Genomic DNA, 18,559 nt, shown 5'->3' with positions numbered 1-18,559 from the left:
GGGAGGCTGGATTGGGATCACTGGAACTGTGAGAAAGGTCAGGAAAAGAGGGATGAGGTGGCCCTGCTTTTCTCCCTTGGCTTTCCTCAGCACGTGCAATTAATTCACTTTGTATTTCAGCTAAAATCCTGGTTTCAGTGTGTTTGCCATAGATATCCTGTGGGCATCTCTCTCCCTTTTCCCCAGAAATCAATCTGATTTTGTACTCTCAGGAGTATCTTCACCGAAACTAGAACTGAATTACCCTCAATGAATTTTGCCATCAGTGAATTTGTAGTGTTGTCTCCAGTAAGGTTTTGCAGCACATCTGGTACAGAAATGATGGTATCAGTGAAAATGGAGGTGAAAAGAGACCTGAGAGCTTCCAAAGGGTGATTCTGTCCTCCTGGTGGGGTGGCTGGCATAGGACTGCCAGGTTTGCTGGAGGGGTGTCCCTAGGTGTTATAAAAATACTGATTTATCACCTTGGATGTTTTTAAATAACCTGTGTCTTGCAATGTAGGTGTCATAGAAAGCCAGCATGAATTCATCCTGCATTTTCAGAGCTCACAGTTAGAATTCTATTGGAAATGTCTATTGACACAGTCCTCTCTTTTCCAGAGTTCCTTTGTACAGGCAGAGAGTGGCTTCCCTCTTATTCCTTTGCCAAAGAAAAATATGGATTAAGCTGGCACGTGCTCTCTCTTCCTCAAAAGCTGTACATCACAGAAAAAAAGAGTATCTTTTTCACTCTTTCCACAGCCTGGTCCTGGTAAACTTGATGTGTTGATGTTGTTACTTCAAGCCTGGAGTTGGATCACGCTGTTTTAGGCAAACCAGCCATTGTTCTGGAGCAGGTGTTTCATGGGGAAGGTTAATCAGCCCTGAGTGTTTGATTTATGGCACCCTGTCCTCCCTGATAATGTCTGTGGGGAGAACAGCCCTGGGGTTTTAGCTGCATCTGAGGTATTTGGGATTGCTGCATGTACCAGATCCGTGCATGCCTTGGATCTCCTTCCCTAGGGACTGACTAAAGCATTTCTGACTCCTTTTACCTCATGCTGTGTCGTATGTCAGAAATATTCCACTGTATTAACTGAGCAGATGGTCAAATTGAGCCCAGTTTAGATGATTGAAATTATTTTTAAAAGAAACTTCCTCTTGTTTTGTGCACAGTGACTTGGTTTGCACAGAAATGATGGCTGGGTGACTTGGGTGTTTAAACAAGATCCTGGCTCTGTTTCTGTGCATAGGTAGCTATGGTGATAGCACACCAAATTTGGAATCCATTCTGAAACCTTAGAAAGGGGGAAAAATTTATTTGCAAATATTTTGGTTCTGTCTTGATCTGATACTCTTTTGTGAAATATGTGAAGACATTATTTGTATTGAAACCATACTGCAGTGTTTGTTGGGCTACATAGATTTCTGGTTTAATGACAACGATTTTGGTAAGGATAACTTGATACATATAAATCCATTTAGCTAGCAAACTTCCTGTGTGTTGTGTGTCATCAAAGAGAGTTTGGAGAGCACTGTTTTGAGTATCTTTCGTATATTAATTGCAGTCTGTTCATTTCACATGGCTGTCAATGAGACAGACAGACAAAATGCTGTCAGTGAGTTCTGCACATGTGATTCCCATGTTGGACATTCTCCTTAATCACTGAGAGGCATTGCTGGAGGATAAAGTTGAGAGTTCTGACTTTGCTCTCAGCAAAGGGGGCAGAGAAGAAGATTTCTCTGCAGGATGAGTCTGTCCATGCCCTCAATGGGAAGCTCCTGGTGATGTGTGGCACAAAGGGAATGGAACCAGAATGGGAATGTGAGGTCTGTGTGGGCATTGTTAGCAGTGAGTTTCAGCCAGCTGAAAGGACATTTTGTTCCTGAGGGTCCCACACAAAGATGAGGAGCAGCTCTTAGGTGTCATCGTGGACCTGAAATGCTGGCAGAGCAGAGCTGTGTATGTGCTTCAGCTGCCACGGGGGGTACAAAGGAGATTTGAGAGCCTTAGAAATCATTTCCTGCCTTTAGCTGGTGTTGTGTGCTGGGCAGCTGGCACTGAGGAGCTGGGTTGGGTCACTCAGCACAGCTGGGGCTTGGCAACCCTCAGCTAGCCACAGGGTAAGTGCTGTGATTTCAGGAGTCACTTTTTCACTTTTTATTTCCTGTTTTACTGCCCCTGAACCAGCAACTCACCTGGTGCTTTAAGTGTTAAGAGCTGGTATTTTGAAATCTGGGTCAAATATATGACATGTCCATGCTATCTATATATATACACTTTTGTTGATAAACACTCTGTGATAAGGAATTCTTGAAGACGAGACATTGTTCTATTTGTGGAAGATCTGTGGGAGTTCTGCCTTCAATGGAGTCACAATAGAAAGCCCTAATTTAGCAAGGTGCTTTGTTTAATTTAAGCCTCAAACTCCGATGTTTCCTGGAAAACCCTTTGCATACATAGGAGCTTCTTTCCTCCCCTATATTCCTTCTTCTGGGATACATATTGAGCTAGAAAAATATAAATGCACTTTTGAGTGCTTGGAAATCTCAGTTTGATGAGCAGAAAACAAAGGTGAAAATTGGTGCCATTTTTGTTTCAAGTCTCTCCTGAAGTTGTCAGGACATAAAAGCAATGATTTGGGATTGTGACAGTTACAGGTAGTAATGCAGACCATGATAGTTGCCGTGCAAGGAATTCTGGAGTACCCTATAACTCTGTGAGATAGTTTTGAGAGGTTTTTGCATTGTAAATTAATGTTTTAACTAAAAATTCCCAATATTTAGTTGCACACCTGTTCCAGCAGCCCAAGAAGTTGTGATTGTCTGGATATCTATAACCATCAAACCCAGGAAAACCTTTAGCATTTCCTTTGCTTTTTAAAGGGATCAGAAGCTGCTCTCTGAGATGGTGCTGCTGGTGCCTTGGGAAGGCTGGCCTAGAGCAGGGGCTGGATGGAGTTACAGAATAAAATAGGGATTTATTCAAAGGATCTCCATTGATGCACCTTGGGCTGCACCCAAGATGAACCAAAATGGCCCCAAAATGCACGAGCGCTCACGGGGTCTGTGATCAGTTCTGCTCCATTTCCATCTTGGAGCTAATTGTCCAATTCCAGCTTTAGGTTATCAAGTCCCATCCTTGTTTTTCTCTCTCCAGCCCACGGTGTTTGTGCTCCTGGGCTGAGATTTGGATCATTTGTCCTTGGTGCCCAGCTGGAGCAGGAATTGTTTTGTCTCCCTGCTCTGTGCACAGAGCTCACCATCCCATAATATGGAGCCCAGACCCACGCACTAAAGCAGCACAGAACCTGAAAAACATAAAAACCAAACGCGAGGCACCACTGCAGCTGCCCTGCTGCTCCCTGGAGTGTTGGAACCAGCATTTGGGTGCCACAGAACCTCGTGGCAGCCTTTTATAACCATGCGTGAAAGAACCACAGCGTTTCCACAGGCAGATGGTGTGCTGCAGGTTTGCAGAAGTAAAAAAAAAAAACAGTTTAAGGAGCTGGTGATACTAATAAAAGATGTTATGACCTTTGCTGTGCTGTGCAGAGCACACACTAATTGGGATCTCAGGGTTAGGACCTACATTTTAATAACAGCAGTCACAGTGGTAGGCAGGGATTGTGATGTGGCTGAGGTGCCTCTCTAAGTTTGTGTTATTCTTATGATTTCCAGTGGAAAGGAAATAGAGCAGGAGAAAGTTAGGGAAGCCTGATTGAAATCTATTTTTATCCATCTGTCCACAGGACCCTGGTTTCTAACAAAAAGTCATTATTTTGCATTTGTTCATGAAAATGGTAGAACCTCTATAAGCTTTTTTTTTTTAATGTTTCTGTTTAATTTTTTTCACTATTCTCTCTTTATTTCCCATTGTTTTAAGGTATATTTTCTTTGATAAGTTTCCCAAGACAGCAGAACCAAATAGGGAAAACGTTTTCCAATGAGCAGGCAGTCCTCTGACCAACCCTAGCCCCAAATTTGACATGACTAATGTGATTTTTGATAGATTCTAAAGCTCTTTGTGCTGCCAACACCATCCTTATCACCTCCTCCACATTTGCCTGCTCACAAATTCCATCTCCCCGTGGGAATTTAAGCAGCACTGTCCCATCCAAACACTGATTTTCCTGACCTATTTCTGGAGTAATCTTCAGGTACTTACAGTCCTTGAGCTGAAGCTCCTACCAGACTCCAGTGGAAGGGGAAAACCAAACTGATCCCATTTGACTGCAAGAAACAACAGGAAACATCAAAGACTTGAAATATTGAGCTGCAAAGGGAACTTGGATGAGTTGTGTGGGTATTGCCAATGGCTGCTGTTCATTGGCCATCCCATGGGTGGATTCCCAAAAGTTGCTGTAATCAATATGAAATAGGTGTAATTCTTCTGAATGTCCATCAAAGAGCTCAGCAAATTGCTAATTAGGCCCCAGTTTAGCAAAGAGTTTATCCCAAAGCCAATCTGTCCACTTGTGGCCCAGTGATGAACCACAACCCCAGCCAGCAGCAGGCTTGGCAGTGTTACCCTAAAATGGAACCACCAAAATCAATCCCATTTCCATGAAAGAAGCTAAATATGGTCTTGCTGCTTGGTTTGGTATTTTTTCCCCATGTGCTTTCCTGCCATCTCCACAGGAAAACCTGCTGACATTTCCAGAAGGGCTTTGATTCGTAGAGCACTGAGAGCCTTCAGGATGTTTGTAAAGGAGATTTTGCTCATCTCCTCAGCAGTGTTTGCAGCAAAGGGGGTAACAAGGGAGCTGAGGAATGAATGTGGGAGCTGGCAGTGGGGTTTGGTGTGTGAGAACCTCAGATCCAAGCACTATTTATGGCCTAGATCATCGGCTAAGGGTGAGGTTGTCGCTGACAAGTGCATCTGTCACCCCTGAAGGGCAAATGCACCCATGGCAGGGGTCAGCCTGGCTCTGAGTCATGTTAGCATCAAAATTATTCTCTTGCACTGAAATTAAAAATAGAAAATGTTTAAAGCAATACTAAAAACCAGCTATTAGAATATGTCTTTGGGGTCTGTGGGGCCTACAGCATGTTTCACTGAGACAGCCCAGGAATTGTGGTGTATTCCCTTTATTGACAGCTGCTGGGTGGTGCTGGACAGGGCACTGCTGTAATGGACTCTGTGCTTCCAACCTTGCTAGCCAAGCCTTGAACAGAGCAGAGAAATTCACATTTTAGCCATTCAAACACAGCAGCCCAAAGACAATGCTCTGTCTAACTGCTTGCTTGGAAAACCTGGCAAAAAATCCCTTGGATTTGGAAAACCAAACCCACACTCACATTGCTTGATTTGCCACTTATTTGCACTTCTGAAAACTGAGCCGGTGCCAGATAACTTTGCTTTGGATGACTTTCCTTGGAGAAAACATCTCATTGCAAATATGTTTGTTTCTTTACTCTGTGGCTGATGCATGTCTTGGTCATAGCGGCGCGTGATTCACCCCTGAGACATCCTTGGCCAGGTGTAAATACAGAAGAGGGAGGTTCTGCCCTCTCCTTGTGTTGCTCCCAGTGCAGTCCATGGTCCAGAGCAGAGCTGTGAGCAGGAGGCTCAGGCAGAGGGAGGGGGCAGTGCTGGGGAAGCAGGAAAGCACAGACACAATCCCCCTCTGTCTGAGCCCAGGAAGAATGATGCTGCTCCCAGACAGGCCCTTGAGCACAGGCATTTATCTGTCTGATTTGGGGCTGGAATGGAAAGGAGATGGATTCTCATCTCCCAGAGACATAAAACAAAGCTTTGAAACATCCAGCCTGTAAATAAAAGAGAAAGGAACCCATCCAGTAATGCACCATGACTGACTGAGCAACTGCAGGGCATTTCTCTAGCCCTTCTCCCACATCTAAATGATACCATTTCTTTGTCTTTTTGCTTTGAATCCTCTGAAATCTCTGAAACACAACTGCTATTTCTGTATCCCCCTCCTGTGTTTCTCTCCTGTGAAAGGCTGTGATTAACTTGTTTACCCACGAAACCATCTTTGTCTGGGAGCACAATGATATTCCCCATCTACAGAGCCCTTAAATAGGATCATTCTGTCTGTTCTCCTGTAACTCTTGGCATCATACCCAGTATTTAAGAGGCTCAGCACTTATGATAGACAGCCTTGTACTTTCTTTTCAGTTTCTACCTCATGCTCCAAAAGTGTTTTCCTAAATCTGGTGAAGTGTTTGGTGAACACACACACAGCTCCATTGCCTCCAAGAAGGTATGATACCAATCGGGAGATGCCCTGTAGATTGATGTCTTGTTGGTACAGGATTTCCTGCAAGATCCATGAAAAATGGCCCTTTTTTATCATCTTAACCTTGTTATATTAAATTTAATTGCTATCAGTTGGTGGAAATGTAGATACTTATTCCAAAAGTTATGAAATATTAAGAATACCACAAATGGAACATATGCAGGCAGTGTGGGGAGAGGATTCATGGGAGAGTGAAATTCAAAGTGCAGAGCATTTATTGTGGCATTTATTTTGAAATAACTTGATCTCTGCCCAGCATCTGCCATCCCACAGGGACTCTCTTGCTAGCCATTTTTTAGTTTTTGTCGGAGGCTGAGCAGTGTTGCCTTCTAGGAAAGCTGAGCTTTCACATTGTACAGGCCCTTTCCAAAGGGTGAATCCAGTCATGCAGGGCAGCTTTTCATCTGTCTCCATAAACTTCACCACGAGGCCAGGGACCCGTTTTCTTCATTTCAAACACACTGAGTGCATTTCTTGGAAATGGAGCAGCCTCACAGAAATGAGCAGAGTCACCAAATAACCTGAGGTTTTCACTCACACTTAGGTTGCAGTGCAGCTGAGGTTCAGGCTATTAATAGCTGATGAAAATCCTTGAATTCTGCTTTCCTTCACAGGAGTGTTCGGTGGTGGCTCCTCTGTGAGGCTGGAACAAGGTGCCCACGAAGGGGTTGAGTCACCGTCCCTGGAGGGCTTTAACAGTGTGGAGGTGGCATTTGGGGACATGGGTCAGTGGTGCCTTTGGCAGAGCAGGGGGAACAGCTGCACTCCATGCTCTTAAAGGCCTTTTCCAGCCTAGATGAGTCTGTGAATCTGTATTGGACACAAACGGGGGGGGAGAAAAAGGCTAAAAGCTAAATCTAAATTGAATGTAACTAATAATTTCAATAATAAATAAATAAACAATAAATAATAAATAACCTGTTGAACACAAAGAAGAAAGAGGAGGGCAACACCAAAATTCCATTACTCATTTCATAGAGTTTAAGAAGGTTAACTCCAAAAGTCTTCTTAATTCCTCAGGAAAAACTTAAGTTCTCATTTTCAGTTTTATCTCAGACCCATTAAAATCACTGCTGAGGACAGTAGCCTTTGGACAGATTGTGTTGTTTTGACAGTTTGTGTTTGCTTGACTTCTGCAGCAAAATGACTGAAAACAGGACTGTGCAGCCATCAGCTGGACAGCTCTGAGTGTGCACAGCACCAACACAGAGCTCAGAGCTTTGGAGGATTTGCAGCAATGATTTCCTTTTTATTCTGGGCTAATAACTTTAACTATTTAATGAGTCATTAGCCGGATCAGAACCAACAGGCCAACGTGTTTAAAACGTTCAGAACGACAGAGATTTTCAGAGTGGGAGTGTTTGCAGTTTGTGCAGTGTATTTTGCAGCAGTTTTTAACCCCTTGGTGGCTGCTCCCCTGCAGGACCCGAAGCTGCGGGAGCTGCTGGACGCTGGGAACGCGGGAGGCCGGCTGGAAAACAGGATGATCACCGTGGTGTACGGGCCTGACCTGGTCAACATCTCCTACCTGAACCTCGTGGCATTCCAGGATGACATTGCAAAGGTAACACGCCTGCCACGTGAAGTCTGTCATAGCCAATTCAGGCCTTGGGGGTAGTGTTTGGAGATAGGGATGCCTGAGCTGAAAGTAGGAGCTGCTGTGAGATGAAGCACACTTCCATTCTGGGCCACTCGGTTCCCAAGAACAAATGGGTAATTTTTGTTTCGTGGGTTTTTTTTTTTTTTTCCCCAAGGAGTTTATTCAGGAAGATTAATGCCCCTGCTAAGTGTACTTGTGTTCAGAACGTTGCTTGTAAAGCCCAAATAATCGCAGTAAAAATAGTGTTACACACAAATTTTAGCTCAGGAATGGGATGTTACACTGTGGCTCCCCAAAAACACATCAGCATTTCAGTAGCAGTATCACATTTTGCCTGCTGAGAGCCCTTGATAAGGCTTGTAGTCAATATAATTTTCTTAGAAAAGTAATTTTTTCTGTGCAGGTCCATCAGTTTCCTCTGTCCAACCCACAACATAAAATTACACTTAGTACATTTGTGTTTGGGTTTTTTCCTCCTCCTTCCAATTTCTCTACAATTCAATTCTGTTTAATGAACTGGGAATTTTTGCTTTATCTGTTTCCAACAGACATCCCAAAGCTTCTCCTCTCTCCCCTTCCACTCATGTGGGCACGCTCTGCTCCCAGAAATCCAGAAATCCGTGCACGGAACACTTTCCACAGGGCATTTTCACATCCTGGCCTTCACCAGATTGTGTGAAAACAGCTTCTCTGCAGCCTGCTGGGATTTTACCACAGCAAGGGATTATTTTAACACCTCACAGCCAACAAGGACTGTTAGGCCAGGTGCAAAAAGGTCATAGGATGAAAGCCTTCAGCAAGGAGGGGAGATTTCTGCTTGCCAAATTCCCATTTCTGCTAATCTTCTTTAGCCAACTGGCAAAAATTTCCATTCTTTGACACAGAAGAATAGAGACAGAGGAGTTTGTGGTGGTCCATGAAGAGCTGAGAGGGAAGTGCAGTTCTTAGGCTGGAAAATGCAGAGCTCCGTAGGGTGAGAAATCTTAACAGTGCAGAAATGAAAGCGGTTGAAATAACTCTTCAGGAGAAAAAAGGAGCTGTGCTTATGAAGGGAAATGAAAAGGTATGCTAAAGCTCTCCCAGCAGAAATTGCTGTCCCTTATCAAGGAGCAGGGAAAATCACCCAAATCAGAAGCATGTGTCCTCCTTTTTCACTCTCCTGTCTAGCCAGCAGTCCGTGAGCCATCATCTATGTGCTAAAACAGCACAGAAGTGGGTGTTTTAGGGCTATTTTCTGTTTGATAATGGAACCTTAAAGTGGATAAAATCATATTTTGTAAAAGCTTGGCTGCTCCAAATCTTGAGTAACTCCTACCATCTGAGTAGCTAAGAATCTGAGTCTTCCTTTTTATTTGTAAATGCAGTAGAGCAAATAAATTAATATTTGATCAGTTGGGCACAGTGGCCTGGGGATGTAATTTTTAAGGCATTGCATATGAATTGTGTGTGCTTTGAGGCCGTGTTAAATGTCCTGATTGTCTGAATCAAAACAGTTTTGATCGCTGTTGAACGCATCTAAAAATTCCTCCCTTTTGAACCTGTTTACCAACTTTACATGAACCACAACACAGAATTTGGTCTCAATTGTCTCAGCCCCATGCAGTGAGTCAGAGAAGGTGTAATAAATAAGCACATCAGGCACAAGTCATCCCTCAGGGAGCTCTGGGGAGCAATGTCAGTACAAGGCGTTGCCAGCGTCACGCTTGCAAATTTTGACCCTTCTGATGTTCCAGGGAAAGCAAGTGCCAATGGAAATCCTTCCCACCTTTCCTTTTCAGTGCATGAATATTTTGTGGTTAACCCTTCATTTGTGACACCTTGTTTTTCAAGTTGTGTGGCAAGTGTTGGCCAGCCCTCCCTTAAGGAGACAGGCACAGTAAACTGTAATGGTCTTAATGAGGCAATTAAAATCATTCCATTAGAGCATTTCTCCCTTTGCCTTTTCTGCTACAAACTCTGCTGGTCACATCCACTGGCCAAGTTATGGGAGAAGTAGGAGAATGCAAGTCTGGGTTTGTTATTCAGCTTGCCTCAGGTGCAGGAAATAGAAATGTCAGTGTGCTGGTTTATGTTTGTTCCTCCAGGAGAAAATAACTGATATTTAAGGCACACCAGTGATGAGCTGAGGGCACTTGCTTTGATCAAAGAATGCAGCTTGGAATTCATGAGGCCCTGGTGTAAAGGGCAGGCAGAAAGGTGTGTCCTGCTGGGGAGGCAAGCAGCACTGAGAGAGCCCTCACTTGTTTCCATCTGAGAGTGCCTGTCTGGGGTAGGATTTATTTGTGAGCATCCTCAGATTGCTGCAGAAGCAGCAGAGTTCATTCTCAAACCCTGTTCTGAGCAAATGCTCCTTTTCTCTGTCTCCACTCCCAGCATGAGGAAGTCCAGCCCATCAGTTCCCTCTCTTCCCAAATCCAGCAGATTGAGAAGGGAACATCTCCTTGTTCCCACCCCTTTCGCTCTCTTTGGTGCCTCTCATGGCAGCTGTGTTCTTTCTGCACTCCCATCCTGGCCATGCAGGGCCCTGTCCAGAGCCCCAGGAAATCTCTTTCTCCTCACTTTGATGAGCTTTGGGTAAAATGCATCACTGAGAGCTGATGAATTCCTCCATCAGTAAAATGATGTCATTGAGGATGATTCACAAGTCACGCTGTCCTACTCTTTCCAGCATACATCTTCATTTTTCTAGCTTCCCCAGTGTATGTAAGAGCTTGATCAGTAGAATAAAATAAATTCACTTCCATTTGATACGGTTTTTTAAAAAATGAAATTCTGAAAGTGCAGAATTTCAGCAGCTTGCTTTGTTAGCCTCCCTCCAAAAAGAAATGTGTGAGGGACATTGCCTTCACATGTAGTCAGGCCTGATTTGAAGGAAGAGTTTTCAAGGCTCTGTGCTGCCTTTTCTTATGAAAAAGGTCTCATCTCTTCTGTCTCATGGTCCCCTGATGCATGCAGAGGCAGAGAGATTAGTGCATTTCCAAAGGAGCAGCACATTACTACAGGAGCTGCTGCTCGTGTGCTGCCTGCCAAAGCCCTGAGCAGCTGAATTACCCCTCAGCAAAGTTCACAGGAATGGCAGAAGGTGAACTGGTGTGGCAGGACACAGCCAGGAGGGGATCAGGTACAGGAAGCTCTCTGTTACCATGATGGATGTGGCTTGCTTGGAGTTGCAGATCAGAAGGTCAGGTCCTTCTGCTCCCATGAGGGATCAGTGCTGGGTTTGCCGGCACTGCTGCAGCCCTATTTCGTTTCCAAAAGCGCCCAGATTTCTGTTTTCCTGTTGTATCACATCTGTGCAGAGGCTGCAGCACCCATGGCAGTCACAGTTAGGAGTGGCTCAGCCTGCAGGTACCCTCAGAGGGTTTGCCAAGAGTGATGGGGCTGCTTTGGAGAGCCAGGAAAAGCCAGCAGAGGAGCAGAATGGAACAAATGGCGAGGCTGCTGATATAAATAATGTGTGTGACAGGCACATAATGAGTGAGTTTCCCTCACATTCCTGTCAACAAGCACTCGGACAAAGGAAAGGAAGAGCTGGGGGTGTGGGATTCTCTTGGAGTGCCCTACTTCTGGTTTACACAAAATATTGCAGCTTCAAGCCCAGCAGAAGCAGCAACATGAGAACAATCCATCAGGGTCTGTTAAAAGGCAGTGTATTTTCGATTTCCAGCGAGTATTTTGTGCTGTGTGAGTCTCTGTGGCCGTCGGTGTCACAGGGAGAAGCCTGGGCAGCTATTATTAGTGCCTAAACAAAGCAGTGTTTACAAGATGAGCCTATTTTGAGCCTGGAAAAATGAGTTGCCAAGAAGAAAAACAGATGCTGCACTTAATATGCTCTCTGTTCCAGGACTCACAGCAAAGCAGTTGTGCTGCTAGCGAGCCTGACTCCTCCTCCTCTGCCTTCTCACACCCCTGGCTTTTCCAAACTAGACCTAAGAAGGAAAAACAGTTAAAGGAGAAGAATGGCACAAGAGGGTGGAGGGAGGACTATCTGGCCAACACTGATTTGCCTCCAGAACAAGCCTGTGTGTGAGGGAAGAAGGTTTCTCTTGCAGAAACAGCAGCACAGGAGAGGTGTTATCTCTGTTGCTGAGGGTGAATGGGATGGGCTCAGGAGCTGAGAGCTGGAGGGCATCAGAGGCCACCAAAACAGTCTAAAACACTGGGCATGCAGGCAGCCTTATCCTTGGGAGCACAGGTGGGACACCAGCTTCAGGAACAAGGTCTGATAACATCAGGGAAAAAACCTCAGCATATAAAAAAGGTGGAAAACCCCCCCAGCTTCTCAAATCAGTCATGTGGAAAAATGAGGAGTTTTAGGTAAAACAGGCTCCAAGCACCAAAGTGACACAGGAACATTTGTTTCAGTGGAAGTCAATGACACTTCCCATCCCTATCCATTTTTGTCTGAAGGGAATCCTCCTTTTTTTTAATATATATTTTTATCTCATGAAAAAGAAAGGCTAAGGAGAAGGGAATATTTCCCAAAGAGGGTGGCAGTGGGAATTTTGGATTTGGACTGTTAGGAAAGGAAACATAACTTTGTCTGAAAGCTTTGTCAACTAAAACAAAAAGCAGTCGCATTGTTTGCAAAGGCACTGCTTGTTTTCTTCCCTTTCTTTCAGTGAGGTGAAATGAAGCCAATCCAAAACCACAGTTGTGATGAAAAAGATTTGCAATTAAAGGTTGCGAATAAGCATCAGGTTAGAAAGGAAAAACACACTGAAGCTGGCAATGAAGAGCTGTGGGAGAGACCTGAGAGGGAGGAGAGCAGCACAAACTCTGAGTCTAAAATTCAGTTTATAATCATGGTCAGCCCTGCTGGGAACAGGAAAGGTCAGGGAGGCAGGAAAAGGACTGGAGCAATGTGGAGCAGCCTGTCTAGGGGAAGGTGTCCCTTGGATCTGGATCCTCTTGGACATCCCTTCAACCCAAGCCATTCCATGATTCCGTAGCATTTCTTCCCTGGAAAAATATTTAGTGGGGGATAGGACCACTGTGTGAGGATGTGCAATCAGGGAGAAAGAGTTCTTTGGACTTGCATCTTCCTTGCACATCAGAGTAATTGAAATGTACTCCTGTGTATTTCTGCTGCTTGGGGAGTTTATAAGCTTCTTTCTTATCTTGGGTAGAGTCAGGACTTCGATTTGTAACAGTCTTCATTTTTTCTCTAGCATGAGAAAAACAGGTCTCACAGATGAGGAGGGAAGATGTAATTGGAAAAATCAAGTTCAGGCTTTAATTAGGCCCTTTTATTCAAAGCATAATTTCCAAAAACGTGTTGCATTGTGTCACTAAACATCTAAACTGAGCCTCATTTATTCACTTTTTCCTTCACAGGAATGGTCAGATGAAGTGTTCAGTCTGGCAACAAATCTCTTGGCCCAGAACATGTCGAGGGACGCGTTCCTGGAGAAGGCGTAAGTGGCCCTGATGTCACCCTGGGAGCTGGGTGTCACCCTGAGGGAGCTGGGTGTCCTGTTTCTGGAGAGGGCCCTGGTTATGTCACCCTGGGAGCTGGGTGTCCTGTTTCTGGAGAGGGCCCTGGTTGTGTCACCCTGAGGGAGCTGGGTGTCCTGTTTCTGGAGAGGGCCCTGGTTGTGTCACCCTGGGAGCTGGGTGTCCTGTTTCTGGAGAGGGCCCTGGTTGTGTCACCCTGAGGGAGCTGGGTGTCCTGTTTCTGGAGAGGGCCCTGGTTGTGTCACCCTGGGAGCTGGGTGTCCTGTTTCTGGAGAAGGCCCTGGTTGTGTCACCCTGAGGGAGCTGGGTGTCCTGTTTCTGGAGAGGGCCCTGGTTGTGTCACCCTGGGAGCTGGGTGTCCTGTTTCTGGAGAGGGCCCTGGTTGTGTCACCCTGAGGGAGCTGGGTGTCCTGTTTCTGGAGAGGGCCCTGGTTGTGTCACCCTGGGAGCTGGGTGTCCTGTTTCTGGAGAAGGCCCTGGTTGTGTCACCCTGGGAGCTGGATGTCCTGTTTCTGGAGAGGGCCCTGGGGAGCTGGGTGTCCTGTTTCTGGAGAGGGCCCTGCCTGTCACCCTGAGGGAGCTGCTCCTCCCTCTGCAGCATCTTCCTCCAGCCTCTTACTCACCTTGGCATCCATTGTTTCTGCTCTGGTGCCGTGTCGCTTCTGTAAACACAGCTCCTGGTCCCTGTGGCTCTAAGAAGCCTGTTATCCACAAGTCATCTAAGCAAAATCCTTTCTAGGGTTCTCCTGGCAAACTATGAAATCATTGCAGAAAAAGTAAGAGTTGCATGTTCCCTGCCCCTTGTACAGTTGAAGCTTCAGCTCTGGGCTGAAAGTCTCCATTTAAAAAGAAAGAATATTCTGGACTGACTTGTTTCTGGTTTGTTTTCCTATTTGTCTTTTATTGATAACAAAACAAAAAAGAAAAATGCCAGAAGTCCCTTTTCCTCAGTCCCATCTCTCTGATTTCCATGTGATCCAGAGAGAATTCCTTCCTCTGCATTGCCTGGCAGAGTGGGCAGATTCTGGGTTGCTTTCCTTGAAGCAGAAAAGCTGTTTGTGAGAAGGTTTGGGTAAAAGGGAAGAGATGAAGCAACTGACAATTGTCAACCTGACAATTCTCAATTCAGCAGTTCTCAGCTGATGAGAGGCAGTTTAGTGGAAATCAGAGCTTTGAGAAGAGCATGGCAAAGCCTGCCAGAAAGTGCTGGTGTTGAACTGGGATACTCACTGGCCTTTTGGGCTTCTAAAAGAGGGGCTGCACCTCCCCAGCCTGTGAGTTAGCTGCTTAAAGTCAGCTTATTGCCTCCCCCAAACACCTTTCCCTGCTCACAGGCAGGGCTAAACTTACCTTCCTAAAATCTTCTTCCCTCCAAAATTAACTTTCCCTTTTCCTGCACTTTGTGAGGTTTCTTCCATGAGCTGCCCTCAGAGTCAGAATGTTCCAGAGTGCTGAATTTAATCCCACAGAGCCACAGGTGCCTGCTGTGGGAGGGAGGAGGGATGTGCATCTGTGGGTGTGTGTTTCCTCCCCATGCAGGAATTCTTGAGGCAGCTCTGAAGGGTGGGTGTTGTTGGAAACACAGCATTGTGTCTGACAAGGGTGTGTTGGGGCAGCAGGGATGTTTTAGGCAAACAAAATCCCAGATGGATGGGAACATTTCACATTTCCTGTTGGCCCTGCCTGCTGGGAGTGTGCCCACCTGAGCTGTGACTTCCTTCAGCTGCACAGGCTGGAGAAGGGCTTGGAGGGGGATTTGTTGTACAATTTCCTGCCCCTGAAATGCCCAGGTGCCCAGTGGGCTCTGCTGGCAGCTCTGCAGTGGGGAGGGTTGGGCTGTGCCTAATGGGCCCTTTCCTACCCAAACCAGGGGAGAAATGTCTCATCACACGCTACAGCAGAGCTCCTTGGCTGGAGCTGTTCCTTGGCAGCTTTTCAAGCCATATTAATTAAAGATGAAGTCACTGGACACACTGTGTGGATTCAGTGGCAGGCAAGCATGGCATTCCTGTGTTTTTTCCCACTAATTAATAAATCACTTGGAAACCGTAAGGTTTCCCAGCTCCTCTGCACAGATGCCAAATCAGCCACTTAAGAAATGTATGACTTTGAAGATTAAATTATTTCCCCATTATAATTGGTGTACTAAGCAAAGGGTTGGTTGGAGTCCTATCAGAACCCTTTCGTTGAAAGAGAAAACCAGATTGCATTAGAGCAGAATGAAGGGGTTTTCTCTATGACATTTAGTTTCTTGGAGCACTGGGAGTGCAATAATAAACAGCTTTTGGACATCTTCTTCCTTGGTTATAGAGGAAAACACTCAATGTCACCAAAATGTAGTCAAATTTTGAAAAACTAGAAGGCAAAATAAAAGAAACTTTTGGGTTTTTTTAAATAACTGTTGTGATTTTTTTTGTTTTAATCTCCCTCAGTGCTGGAGGTTGTGCTTGGTGACAGAGTAGCACGAAAGGCTTCAGTTTCCAGCAGATGAAACTGTGGGCAGTCAAGGATTTGTAGAAATGTTCCTATCCCAGTCATCCTAGTTTCAGCGTGCAGTGTGCTTTTGAAGTGGTTGCTAATGGCATTTTCTGTTGGGAAGAAAAGGAAAGTTTATTAGAACCTTGCAGTTCCTTCTTCTCTTGGCAGACCAGTGGGTGAAGTGAAAAAGCTGAGTTTTCTAACAAAAAAAAAAAAAAAGAAAAAAAGTCCTCTAAAATATTTAAGTGTTGCCACACTTTTCACCAGATGATGTTGCTGTAAAACTCATTTACAGTTCTCTCAGGACAGACAGTAGAAGGTTTGTGGTCAATAATGATATCCCAACATGTTTTCCTCCTGGGAGAAGGAGTTGAGTGGGACTTGCCACATGATCAGAGCACTAGCCCAGAGCGAAGAAGGTGATGGAGAGCTCCTTGAAAATGCTGTAAAAATAAAGCAGGGTGCTTTTCTCTCCACAGCTATACAAAGCTCAAGCTGCAGGTGACTCCAGAGGGGCGCATTCCTCTGAAGAAGTAAGTGCTGTTCCCCTTCCTTGCCACGTGCTCTCTGCTGGCTTTGGGCTGTGAAGATGTGTTTGGGATGAGCTGGGGACCCCTGTGCCTAGAAGAATAATTTTACCCTCTCTTGATGGGGTGACGGGGTGTCTCTGCTCAAATGCCCTTGGGACACAGGCGTTCTGCCTCTCTGCCCTGGTTCTTTCCACTTGTGAAAATTAAAAATTAAAAAAAAATAAAAGAAGCAGCATAATTTCTTTATATCAGGGATATGTGTAAATAAGCAGATTGAAATTGCATGGCACTGGGGGAATGAGGAGACCAGTGATGGCTGAAATAAATGCCTGCTGTGATAGGGGCTGGTGTGGGGTAGGGTTAAAGCTGTGCACTGTCAAACTCCCCTCTGTACTGAGCAGCCAGCAAATGGAAACAAATGGCTAAAGATGCAAAAGGCTGCTGGGAGATACTCAGTCCTTGAGCCACAAGGGCCATCAAGGCAGGTGTTTACAGCAAACCCTGTGTTTGTGCTCCTTGCAGCATTTACCGCCTGTTCTCCTCGGACAGAAAGCGCGTGGAGACGGCGCTGGAGGCCTGCAACCTGCCCTCCTCCAGGGTAAGCACCGAGCAAGCTCTTGTGGGGGACATGGAACAGGAAAGCCTTATCAGTATGATTGCCTGGCAAAAGGTTTTGAGAATATGGAAACTATAAGGGAGATTGAAATGAAAGCAAGCTTTGAGATACCTCAAACAATGAAGAAAACAATGGTGTGGCCGGCTGAAGGTGATCCCCTTTTGATGGAGCAGCACCCTCTGCTTGCAGGCAGCTTCAAGGGTCAGAGCAGGCCCTGCCAGCTTGGCAGAAGGGCCCCAAAGAGGAGTTTTTAAAGTTTAAAATGTAACACAATGTGGTAATGTAATGATTCTTACAGGCTGTATGTAAATGCTATAAAATTTGTATATTGTACTAGATTAGTTAGTAAAAATTAGTGTAGGGGGACACAGAATGGGTAAATGAAAGTGTATAGAGTGCAATCTTACCCCCTAAAGAGTTGCAGCTGAACCAATTACTAAAGATTAGGAGCAGGCCTGATGTTAACAGGCCACACCTGTAGCCAATAAGAACAGTGGTGTAAAAGAGTGGATTGGTGGGAGCTGGAGTCAGATGGCTGCTGCAAGGACCAGGAAGAGTCAGTGCTTAGAGGAGCTGTCTACGAGAAACATCGAGGAGGTACAAAACTCTGGTGATACGGAATCCTTGTGCTATAATGATAATAGAACTGCTGTGCTATATAAGACAACAAATTAGACTATTCAACCCAGAAGATTTATTGTATTGTAATGAGAACCTCGCTCTCTTACCCCTTTTGCTCTCTTACCCTCTCATCCTCTCTCCCCCTCTCTTCTCTCAGCCTGCTCTGAGCTGTGGCTGGCAGCTCCCAGCAGGGCCCTGCACCCAGGCCCTTTGCAGTAAACCACAAGTTCCTGACCTGGCCTTCGAGATCTCTCATCTCCATCCATCCTGACCATCCTACCCCCCGTCACTCCTACAAGCTTGGCTGGGCTTGGCTGCTGTGTCCTCTGCTCTGTGCTGCCTTTGCTCTGGGCGGCTCCTCAGCAGCAGCTCTGGCTTCCCACCCCGAGGTTCCTGAGAGCCCTCTGAGTGCCTTTGGGTTGGAGTTGTTTGGGATCAGGGGCACTGGAAGAAGCCTGAAAGGATTCAAAGGAAGGGCAGAGTTTGTGTGAGTTGTCCTGGAGGAATCCTGTGAGGCCATTTGAAGGATAAGTGACCTTTGCACAATTTCAGTGTTAGCCTGAGGTGTGATCTGTGGCTGCAGATAAGTGACAGGCTAAGCCTCCCTGCCTTATCCAAAAGGTGCATGAAGGAAATGTGCTGTGGGAGCTGCTAACACTGCAGGCATGCAGCCATTGCATCCTGCTCATCCAGGAGCTCTCCTCAACCCAGAGCATTTCCAGGATGGCACCTGGCCCTTAAGAAGCCTTTTTCAGATGGCATGACTTCCAGTTAACTCTGGAGTCACAGATTGGGTGAGGCTGGGAGCAACCACAGTGGGACATGTGCTCCCACCTCCCTGCTCAATCTGGGTTTTAATCCCAGGACAGGTTCCTGCAGGATAATTCCTTCCTTCAGGGATCCAAGAGGTGGGGCACAACCCTTCTGTAGCAGACACAGCCTGCATCTCCTGATCCCCTGACTCATACAAAGCTCTGTGCTGAGAGGTTTCCTTGACATCTGCTCCCCCACTGGT

The 18,559-nt window shown here is 45.8% G+C and overlaps 1 protein-coding gene across 3 annotated transcripts in view; it reads left to right on the top strand.

Moving 5' to 3' along the window:
• PLCB1 (phospholipase C beta 1) overlaps window positions 1-18,559 on the top strand; it is a 290,674-nt gene that overhangs the window by 157,480 nt on the left and 114,635 nt on the right. For all 3 annotated transcript variants that reach the window (XM_058802822.1, XM_058802823.1, XM_058802824.1), the window contains exons 4-7: window positions 7,666-7,806; window positions 13,180-13,259; window positions 16,257-16,310; window positions 16,830-16,905. In XM_058802822.1, coding sequence (XP_058658805.1) covers window positions 7,666-7,806; window positions 13,180-13,259; window positions 16,257-16,310; window positions 16,830-16,905 — 351 coding nt within the window. The remainder of the gene's footprint in view (window positions 1-7,665; window positions 7,807-13,179; window positions 13,260-16,256; window positions 16,311-16,829; window positions 16,906-18,559) is intronic.

The sequence above is a fragment of the Ammospiza caudacuta genome, chromosome 3, assembly GCF_027887145.1.
Source record: "Ammospiza caudacuta isolate bAmmCau1 chromosome 3, bAmmCau1.pri, whole genome shotgun sequence".
Classification (NCBI taxonomy): Eukaryota; Metazoa; Chordata; class Aves; order Passeriformes; family Passerellidae; genus Ammospiza; species Ammospiza caudacuta.
This window is presented reverse-complemented; position numbering and strand designations above follow the sequence as displayed.